At 35.1% G+C, this 11,750-nt stretch overlaps 1 protein-coding gene across 1 annotated transcript; it reads left to right on the forward strand.

Annotated features, from left to right (window-relative positions):
• Positions 1-19: 19 nt before the first annotated feature.
• Positions 20-6,148, forward strand: LOC115974964 (uncharacterized protein At4g13200, chloroplastic). The gene is made up of 3 exons (XM_031095563.1): positions 20-423; positions 3,725-3,879; positions 5,548-6,148. The coding sequence occupies exons 1-3, from the start codon at positions 195-197 to the stop codon at positions 5,812-5,814; spliced, it is 651 nt and encodes a 216-aa protein (XP_030951423.1). The 5' UTR covers positions 20-194; the 3' UTR covers positions 5,815-6,148.
• Positions 6,149-11,750: the final 5,602 nt, after the last annotated feature.

The raw sequence follows: 11,750 nt of genomic DNA on the forward strand, positions 1-11,750 counted from the left end.
ATTGTTTAGGAATATTTCTCACATTCTTCCGAGTTCGACTCTTATATATAAGAGACAGATTTTTAGTTTAGCAAGAAAAGAGAGATTTTTATTGCAGGTCAAAGACAAAGAGAAACCTATTTTCTACTGCTTTTGATAGTTCATAGATAAAGGAAAAAGTGAGAAAGAAAAGAGACAGAAAAGTTAAGAGAGAAATGAGTAGTGGGGGTTTGGGTTCAGCAGCAGCTTCCCTACAAAGCTGCTTTTCACCAACCACCCGCAGATATAGTAGTTATTCCTATGCACCCACCTCACTCATTCCTCCTACTTTGTCTTCCCCGAATCTCAAGCTCAAAGGTCTCAGATTTTCTGGACCCAAAGGACGTCGAATATACAGCAATAGCAGCAACAGACCTGGTGGTGCTGATGGTGGTTCTGCCTCTGGTATTACTATTAATTCCCATTACTTTTCCTCAAATTTTATTTGTAGTAGAATGATAAAGACCCAATTTTTTATTGGTTGCTTTGAGGTGACCAGGCCTTTTGATTTGATAAAATGGACTACTTTGAGGGAGGCTAGACTAGCTAATAATTTGTAACTTAGAAATTCATGGGTTATGGCTGTTCTTAATTTATTGTCAATATCTGAATTTATTCATGACTGACTAATAATCTATCAATAAGACTAATCATAATCTATCAATAAGACTAATCCTAATCCAAACTAATTTATCTGAACAAAACATTTCTCATTAAATAAATATGACCTTCAAGTGGTGACTTGTTAAACTTATATCTAGTGGCCAGTGGGTTTCTTCGAAAAAGTGTTGGGATGAATAACTTATTTCTAATTTCTATAATTCAACATAGAGAGAAGTTGGTGTTTCTTATCTTTTCAATGATGATATCGAAGTTTGATGCAATGCACTTGTATAACACCTTGTATCTTCTTTTTGTAACAATTTTTTTTTTTCATTGGAGATTGAAATTTAAAGGGGACCGGGAGGGTACCATTTGGGCTACAATTGTCTTGTAACAATTAGTTTAGAGTACTTTTTGTCACAAATTGTAATTGGCATATTTAAGAAAGCTTGGCTAAGAATTAGTTTGTTAAAGATTTTAGCCCAGAATTACCAAGAATTAGTTAGAAAAAGTTTGGCGTAAGCCACACAAGTTTGCATCTATAAATAGCAAAGTCAAGGCATTTGTAAAGGGTCTTTGAGAGGATTTAACAAACCATTCTGATTAGAACTGAATTTCCAAAAGTGATTTTGAAGAGTTGTTTCACTAGTTTCCCCTCTTAGCAACTTAACATCCTTCCCATTCCCTCATTGTTTGAGATTTGCTTCCAACCACTTTAGAATTGCTCTTAGAATATATTCTCTATATAATAATTTCAGCTGAGGAAGTAGTTTTGGTTTCGGCTACCATTGTAATTTTCTTCCTCCCTTTGTAACTATATAGGTTTGATATTAATTGTCTACTTAATTTTTTTGTGTAATATGTGAAATATGCTTTCTCATCGTATTCTTCTTTATGGAAACTGAGTTTTATATAAATTTGGAGCTAGTAAGTCTTGTAGTTGCAAAGAGATGAACTTTGAAGTTGGTAGACGAGGTCATGAAATTGGCTATTGGCTAATGCTAATAAGAAATGGGAAGGCTAGCAGATCATTATGGAGGCAATGGATGGATTTCAAAATGATCTAACAAAAGTTCCATAAATTGCTTCTCATCAGGGAAATCATGGAATTTTGGTTAAGCAGAGACGTAGTGAATGTGCGCATCATGAAATCAGCGATCTCCCTGGGGAAAGTAGGAAACTGCTAAGGTGTTTTGAACATAGCTTATGTGAATAAAAAACTCTTATTCCAGTGAATGAATTTCTTTTGGTGCAATTGTGGGTGAGATAAATTTGAACTAATTCTTGCTAGCAACCAGTTAGTTTAGGCTTTACTACAAATTTGGACTTTAAATTACCCTTAAGCTAGTACTGATGAAGCTGGGGTCAGTTCATGCATTTTTCATGATGCAACTCTGGCTCGATAAGTCCTCAGACAATGATACTTTGGTGATTTGTGATCATAATGAAAAGGGAATATATGAATGCTGAATTTATTGTATATGTATGCTGAATTTATTGTATATGTACCATCTGATTTGAGGGAAGCTTGCTTAGAGAGTAGAACCTTAAAGGCATTGATCCTAGGCACAACTAAATTGCAAAAGTAACTCTTTAAGTTTTGGACATTTCTAGACTTGTTGATGGGCTGCCAACACTGAGTCTGCTGATGATTGAGTCTAGGTGGTATATATTTAACTAAAGTGTGTGACTTACTTTAGAATATATTTCTTGAACCAAAACAGAATTCTTTCGACGGGGTTAATAGAATAAATGCATCTTCATTTTGGTTTTCAGAGTCCAGGGGCACAAAAAAATACAAGTTATTGTCTCAAGATGGCCTGTTGTTCCACTCAACCACAAAGTGGCTTACTTTCATGACTCAAGAAACTCTCTCTCTTAAAAGTGCCTTTGTAGGGAATAACCTCTAGGATGTTCTGTATAAGATTTCGTTATATAACCTGCCAGGGCCATGAAAAGCATTTGTCATTTGTAGGTTATTCTAGCTTCTCTGTAACTTTTGTCTTACTTTCTCATTTTTGATGGAAGGATCATCTTAACGGTGTGAATTTATACATGGAATATTATAGCTGGAAAGAAATTCATTGAATTAGTAATTTGGGACATCTTTGTGAGAAGGCCTACTAGGACCATTTCTACACATTCCTTTTCTAATTAAAAACGGGTACTGATCTAGCAGATTTTGATGGCATGAATAATTAATATCTGTTAAGTCCAATCCATGATATGTGCAGTTTAAAAATTTCTTTATTGGTTTTGGAATCCCACATTAGCTAGTCAAATAAAAAGAAGGTGCACTAATCCTATTAAAAGAGTTAGTCCCACATTGAAAAGAAAAGTAGGGAGGTGTTCTAGTCCCTATAAATAGAGTGGTAGTGCATATTTGTTTAAGGTGTGAGAGTTACGAGTAAAGCTTTGTCTTGTGAGAGAGTTAAAGGCTAAGTTTTGTCTTGTGAGGTAGTATGAGGGAGCTTTTGGGTGTGTTAGGGGTTTGGGTTAGTTTTTGTGACAGTTAGTGAGACTTTTTGAGTGTGGTTGTAATCCTTATTATTGATAGTGGATTTTTTGTTGGCATTGCCCGTAGGCATAGGCATAGAGTTTGCCAAACCACGTTAAATTGTGTGTTACTGTTGTGGTGCTTGCTATATTATTGTTTTGCATCTTACAACAATATCCTTTGCCTCTCTTTTCAATTTTCGTTTCTTCACTTGCCAGTAAACTCTTTTTTTTTTTTGCATTTGCGTGTGTGGGATTTGGGTTATTATTATTATTATTATTATTTTGGGGGGGGGGGGGGGGGGGGGCGGTTAGTGTTACAGACCTTACCAATTTGTGTTTCATGATGTGATGCAGAACATTATTTTCTATTCTACATATACCATCTCTAGCCCATACATGGAGAGATTTTTCTTTGACAAAGCATGTGATTCACTTTACATGAAGAGTGTTAGTGATGGACGAAAGAAGGAAACTTAGATTTATTGAAAAAAGTTTGCTAAAAAATGTTGCTGATCTTTTATATAACATTTCTAATATAGAATGTCACTTCCTTTATTATCTCTGTAATGACTAATGAGTGAGTTACTCATTCTCAATCTTGTAGGTGATAGTGACAGCAGAGGTGTTCTGGATGCATTTTTCTTGGGAAAAGCTCTAGCGGAAGCCTTAAATGAACGTATTGAGTCTACAGTTGGAGAGTTTTTGAGTGCAGTTGGTAGGCTGCAAGCTGAGCAACAAAAGCAAATACAGGACTTCCAGGTAGTGGGCAGTTCAAACTGTAGTAGATTCTCTTTAGATTCCTTTCTGGTTTTAAGCTACTTTCTACATCATTTTACTGTCTTTCTTTTCAATACTAGCTTCATTTACAGTTTAAATCTTGTGGAAGATCACATATATGCTGATTTCTATTGCAGACAAGTTAAAAGAGGTACTTTATAAAAAAAGATAAGTTAAAAGAGGTAGTAACTAAGTAAAAGCTTCTCTGTCTTTATTAAAGAAATTTAACACTTTTCCACCAAATATATTGTTGTAAATCAAAATTAAAAATCACAATTGTGCCCATCTTTGGACAAAGCTGCATAGCATGGTGACTGTAATATTGTTATTTGGCAAGCAATCAGTACTTTTAGCTAAATTATGAAAAGCGGCATGTAGAAATGATGAAAGAATCCAATTTTAATAATCTTGATGAACTCGATTGTTATTATCATTCACTCTCATTCTTGTGCTGCAAAAAGTAGGATTTTCTAAAACCATTTTTAGAATCTTCTTTCCAAATCAAATGGAGCTTTGTTTGTAAATCTAGTATTATAATATGCCAAATGAAGAGCTCTCTGTGTTCCTCTCTCTTAGGACTTGGTAGGGATGACCATGGACCAGGTTTGGGTCGGGTATACTCGTTCTTGACCCGAAACTTTTACTTATGGATACCCGGATCCCAATACCCATTAAGCACTTGTACCTGATTTCTACCCTGATTTTTACCCACGGTAACGGGTACCTGAACTGACCCTACTCGAAATTATCGGGCATTTTACAAAATGTCATGGGTAAATATAATTAGGTGGGTTTTATTCGAAATTATCAGGTCGGGTTTGGCTATTACCCAAATTCGATCCACACCAAAAAAAAAGGAAAAAGAGAAAGAAAACGCACAAAACACACCAATTCCCAAATCAGTTTCAGCCTTTCTAATCTCTGCATTTCTTTGCTTTGTTTCTCTTGTTCCCAATCCAACTGCTCTAATACCATTCCCAATCCGAGCTGCTCTATTTCCAGTTCCCTTCCCAGTCTCACATAGCTCTTCGGTTTCAGATTTTTGGTGGTAAGTTTTTTTTATGGGTTTCTTTCAAAGTTCATGCACTTAAGCCGAAAATGTAAGTGAATTTTGTTTCAATCTGTGGATGGTGCACAAAGTTAACTGATAATAGGATCTTCAGTGTATATGAAGTTTCTAGATTGTTTTAGAAAACTTTCATTAGGGATTGGTGAACACTATTGGATTCAGAATGTTTGATAATAGCCATATGTGGGGAAATACAAAGGTAGTTGTTGCATAGATCCCGTTTGCCATAGGCCTATCTATTATTTGGAAAATGTTTCATTCTTTGATTTTATAAATGGAATTAAAAGTCCTTTGGTCCAGGAGAATCATGAAGAACAATGATCAGTTGTTGCATAGACCCCATTTGCCATATGCCGATATATTATTTGGAAAATGTTTAGTTCTTTGATTTTATAAATGGAATTAAAACTCCTTTTGTCCAGGAGAATCATGAACAACGATTTATCGAATTTACTTGGGGCACATTTTTCTTAATTTGCAATGGAAGACCTTTCATTATGGCATATCTGTTCTTTGGGTACTGTAGATCCAATCCATCACTGTTTTAAAAGGAGAATATTTCATTCATTGATGATATGCAGGAAGATGTGTTGGAAAGAGCCAAAAAAGCTAAGGAGAAAGCAGCACGGGAGGCCATGGAGGCACAAGGACTAATTCCGAAGTCTACTATAGTAGATACAACACCAGCAACTGATAGTGTTGATTCTGTTACTGCATCATCAACGGTCAGTGAGATTAGTGCTGCAAATCCATCCTCATTGTCGAGTCCGACTACCCCCATGTCCCAGCCAGATAGAGGTCCTGCTGATAAGCAGGAACCTGCTTTAGGGGTGTCAAATGATGACTGATTTATGAGTGTAACCTATTCTAGAATATAATACAATAAATTTGTCTTGTGATATAGTTCACCCCACTTTTAATAATTGTCTAGTCCACTAAATAACTACTCAAGTTTGATTATGCCAAAAGAATGGGCCAAACACGAGGAACTCCATGAATCTGATCAGCTATCTATACTAGATGGTTTTTATACTAAAATTCTCACCATGCTAAGGTTGGGTTTAATACTCTTTGAGATTGTATTCTGTTGGAATGCATCCTAGTAGTAGAATGCATTTTTCAGAGTGTACTGATAGATTGTATTATGTTTAAATTTATTTTGATAAATTGCGTTCGGTATTATGTTTGAACTTTTATTAAAAAAAGTAATTATGCCAAATGAAATTGTTTTACTTTAGTAAGAAGTGTAGAATGCGCTTTCCCACATTAATACATTTTTTTAATAGGATGACTATAGTAACAATGAATTAATGGATTGTTATAAAAAAATTATGCACAAAATTCACATACATTATAATATATATCTTACATAAATTTCCCTAAATAAAGATTTAAATATTAATAGCTACTTAAACACAATTACCATTAATAAGGGAAATAATAATAACTGTTAGAGACATATTTTTATGTAATTGACATATCCTTTAACAAAACGCACTTTACTTGTATTTGAGTAAATCTAAGTAGGTTCAAGATGATCATTACAAGTGGTTAAATTGAAGACATGAAGATTACTCAAGAACTGCTCAAGAAAAGTGTAATCTGCAGGTCTCGATACCTCCTCGATAGAAACTCGATCTATTGAGATTCATTAAAGCTCGACAGATGTCTCGATCTATCGAGCTTACGGGATTCAGACTATAGCTAGCAACGTTTTTATTCTAAAAGGCTATTTGTTTATGGGTTTGTATAATCCTTATAGGACTAGGAAAACCCAAGGTTTGTGGATTTGTATAATCCTTATTGGACTAGGAAAGCTCAAGGTTTGTGTAAACCTATTTGGAATAGGAGAGCTTATTAAGTTTCTATTTAAAGGAGGTGGAAAAAGAAAAACCTAACCCTAGAGAGTTTCATAAGGTTTTCTTTTGAAACCTAGCCTCCTCCTATAGAAGAAAGAGTTCTTGCTGCGTTTCTTGTACGCCTTTGAGTTCTGTAACCAAGCAAAGTCTCTTGCACCAACATTGAAGATCTTATTGGTGTTTCTATGTGAAGCTGCTGCAAATCCACTACAACAATCAAAGGGTTGCTGTGGAGTTAGTCACGTACTTGGATTCATGTAAAGAAGTAAGTCGCGTACTGGGATCCGTGCATCAGATTGGTTAGTCACATACTAGGAGCCGTGCATCAAAAGGAGAGATTATCACTACAGAACAAGTCCAATTGGGTATTGGGGTAAGGGTTTAACTGTGTGATTCCTTTACTTGTAACCGCTTGTTGTGATAATAGTGGATTCTCGGGAGTGGTGACCTTAAAATCACCCGGTGGGGTTTTGCTTCGGTGGTTTTCCTCATTCGTAAACAAATCACCCGTATCAAATTTATTTTCCACTACATACTTAGTTATTTGGTGATTTGTTTGTGCTGCCACGTATTTGCATGTTAATTTGATTAATTAATAAATTTTGCTAGTTAATCAATTAATTAATTACAAGGGGTCAATACATTCTTGGCCTATCAATAACAAAAGTGTTCATTAGACATTTTGCTTGTTTCTTCCCCTAGATAACTCTCATGGTACTCTTCATATGCAAATACGTCACCTACTTAAGCACACTCCAAATACACAAAATTGATCGACGCTCAACAATGTGAAGATAAAACACTAACGGGGACAATGTGAAGATAAAACACTAACGGGGTATTTGGTTTGCATGATGTTTGATTTGCATGATGTTAGATTGCAGTATAATCTATATTTTTTTGAGCTTACAGTGTGTCAATTTTTCTTCAACAACGAAACAAGGAAGTTGACACTCATTTGCTCGTTCTGGAAGATCTGCTTCCTTCCATTCTGCAATTCCCAACAGCAACACTCATACAAAGAACCTTCTTAAGTTTAAACTTCACCATTGCTTTTGTTTCATTAACCTTCGACTCCAGGAATTCCTGCTGAGTCACCAGTGTCGGAAACTTACCTATATTCAAACCCTTCAAAATAATCTAGTAGTCAAACTAAATCACAGCGAATGTATAATGATAATCAAACAAACAAGTCTAAGTTGGAGACCAAAGGGTTGGAAAAGACTCTGCAAGTATCTGAGCATTCCAAATTTTCAGAATATAAACCGGTGCTCTAGTAAAGGAAATGCAGATCATCAAATTAAGAGTGTCTTCAAAATTTTTTTGAAATGACCAAAGAAAAGGTGAAGATGGTGAAGTCACAAACTAAAGAAAATTTTTTATAGCACCTGCCTTAGGCCTATAAATAACAGTTCTTGAATACTTTAGAGTTTGATTCTAGTAGAATTTCGAAACTTTTGAGTCTATCCCTTGAGATTGATGAGGGTCTCTATTTATAGGAGTCTTGAGAAGGTTTAAAGATAGTTAATTTTGATTAACGACATGTGTTATAACTTAAATGATGAGACTTTGTAAGTCTTGTTCTTCGAGGGACATAAGACATCACTTGATTTGCCCATACATCAACACATGACAATATGTAATTAGACTGCTTGTGCCACTTTAAATTAAGACCTCGACATGTATTGATATGTGATTGACTCTTGAATATTCTTTGTAATTTTCATTTAGTGACACTTAATTTCGTTAGTTTCTAAATGACAATAGTGAGACATATACACTTAAAGTGTGTTTGGATATCGCTTATTTAATTGAAATTGAAAAATTATTGTTGAAAGTACTGTAGATAAAGATAAAAGCTAGTTGAAATAGTACAATGAGACTCATGAATAGTGCCAAAAAAGTGCTATAGGGCCATGAATAGTAGTAAAAATAAGCTGAATAATGAAATAATTTTAATTTTTAATCCTAATCCAAACGCACACTTAATAATATGACGTGACAACCCATAAATAATGGCGTGAAGGCTGGTGTCTCCATGCTATAGCACACCTATCACTAACATTATCTTTTGCACCAATAACTCTCCCAAAATAGAGTTGCTCAAAAAAAAAGAAAAGAAAATGGATTGGCCCAAACTTTGAAAGACGGATAAAGCTATAAGTACAACATTTTTACAACAATTTTAGCTTGAAAATTTGGTGTGATTGGAGAGGTACTTTTCGTTGCCTTTTTGCTTTGAATTGGTATATTAGCTGATACATCTTGAATTTTTTTTTTCCTTACTAGTTCTGTTTGGCTTGAACCATTTTTTTTTATAGTTGGTATGCCACTTGGCACTTTGTTATGTTAGAAAATTTGGGGTTAATAAATCCAAACAATGAATAAAAGTTTGATAAACCAAAACTTAGGCATGAATCTCCTTCCTTACACAATATTTGTCCCCATTAAAATGATTTTAAAGGGTTCTAGCAAATTTGTTCCTAGGATACAACTAAACTAAAAATTCTTCAAGTAACATTTTTGAAAGAATTCTTGTGAATTTCTATGTAATAGTGAAGGGAGTCTTTCTTAATAAATATAGATCACTATTTATAGATAAGGAGGTGTGGCCCTTCAATAGGCACCTTTGAAGAGACACCTTAAATAGATGTTCTTCATTACATATTAAAAATTCTAATCTTGATTATTGTTTTCTTCAATACAGGCCTGACAATGGACTTCTCTTGTACACAATTAGCAACATCTATCTCTTATTCTTCATTCGGTAATATACCTTGTTTCAAATTTTTTATTTTCTTAACCTTTGTATTTACTATATGGGTTTGCTTTGATCATCTATCATTGTTTGCAAAAGCTTGAATTCCATAATCAAACTCGCTGCAAGGTGAGGCCAACTCCTTCTTCCTCGTGTTTTTTATTTATTAATTTTTCAATAGTCGCCACCACTTTGGCTATAGAAGAAGACCCTCTTCTGCCCGAGTAACTCCACCTCTGCCCAAAAAACGTTGTGGAATACAATCTTTGCTTCCATCTTAGTCAACTGGACAGACATGAAACCTGTTCATCATAGAATAAGTTTAGACCTTCTTTGTTCAGTCCTTTCATGTCACTTTCCATACCTTGGACACAGCTCCACTAAACAAATTTTTGTTGCTGTTATGCAACCTATATTTTGTTTTGTTTTTGTTTTTGTTTTTTGTTTTGCTACTAGAAACTAGTCTCTGCCTGTTATTGATTCCCCCTTGTTCCTTCTGATTTTGACGGCAAATTTCACAACTTCGAACCAACATTGATCATTTTCTCGAATTTATGTTCTCATACTCAACTTTTCCCATACAGGGTCTTTTTTTGTTTGTTTGTTTTTATTTTTTCCTTTACTCGCATCTCCTCCAATATGTGTTAGGGCCTAGAACCATGGATAATTTATTTTTTTCTCCAATGCAGGAGTGATATTGCATGCGATTTTCATCTTGTAAGACAAGAATGTTGTGACAAGATTTCCATCACTAGTTGCCAATGGTTAGCTCAGAAACTCCTTGCCAGATGAACGTTCATATAGTGATGTTCGAATGTTTTTACAGAGACATTCCCCTTCACATAGATGTTCTTACAGTGACGTTTATGTTAGGACATATGTGATTCACTTGTTAGGAACATATGTCACTATTTTATGTAATTGGCTTATCCTTTGACAAAACGCACTTTACTTGTATTTGGGTAGATCTAGGATGTGTTTAATATTTTAAGAAACTGTGTTTCAAGATCAAGTGTTAAAGACATGCAAGTCTGTCCAAGATTCAAGCTGAAGAAGTGCTGTTCATTAAAACTTGACAGCTAGCTCGACAACTAGCTATCCATCGAGCTTAAGAAGCTGTTCCAGCCCCATGGCTCGACAGCTGCTTGACAGCATCTTGACAAACAGGTATTTGTCGAGCTTTATGAAAAACAGAATTCCAGTTCTGTTTTGATTCTAATCCGTGATTATGTGTTTGGGCTTTCTTTCCTTTTAACCCTAGACATATAAAAGGATTATTTTAAGGGCTGTCAAAATATTCACAAGTTGCACAAGTGTTGAGCAAAGTTTGTTCAAGCAATTTGTAACCGGAGACAAAGTTTTGTCCTGGTTTATCATTCTTGTGAAGAAGTTGCTGTGTATGTGCACCGTAGGGTTTTGTGACCAAACATTTTCTTGATTTTCATCGTTGGGATGACCTGAAGAATTTTGCAGCCAACAACGTTCTCTAGTTGGTGATTGAAGTCGCGTACTGGGATCCGCGCATTGGTTAGTCACGTACTTGGGAGCTGTGCATCAAAAGGGGAAATTGTCACTACAGAACAAGTCCAATTGGGTATTGGGGTAAGAGTTTAACCATAGGTTGGTATAAGGTACTGAGATTTGTTTACTTGTAACCGCTTGTTTTGATAATAGTGGAATTTCGGGAGTGGTGACCTGAAAATCACCCGATGAGGTTTTTGTCATGTAGGTTTTCCCTATTCGTAAACAAATCACCGTGTTAAATTTATTTTCCGCTGCATACTTAGTTTATTGGTGATTTGTTTGTGCTACCATGCGTTTGCATGTTAATTAGCTTAATTAATTCACTTGACTAAATTAATTGGTTAATTTATCACAATCGGTCAATTTGTTTTTGGCCTATCAGTTTACCATAGACGAAAATTCTTGGTTTATTTTCAAATGATGTGGTTGAAAAAGGATTATCCTTGCTTACCCTAAAGCTCCTTATTGGTTTAGTTTTGAAAAGGGAAGGGCCTGAACTTAAGAAAACAAAAGACGTCACAGAGTGGACGTACGACGCATCTCAGAGATTTTAATTTCTCCTTCTAGGGAATGGTCTTTGCGCACCACACATTTATAAGAATACACCTGAGTTAAGTTTATTGACGAGTCGTCACATTATTTC

This window comes from Quercus lobata, chromosome 2 (assembly GCF_001633185.2).
Source record: "Quercus lobata isolate SW786 chromosome 2, ValleyOak3.0 Primary Assembly, whole genome shotgun sequence".
Taxonomy (NCBI): Eukaryota; Viridiplantae; Streptophyta; class Magnoliopsida; order Fagales; family Fagaceae; genus Quercus; species Quercus lobata.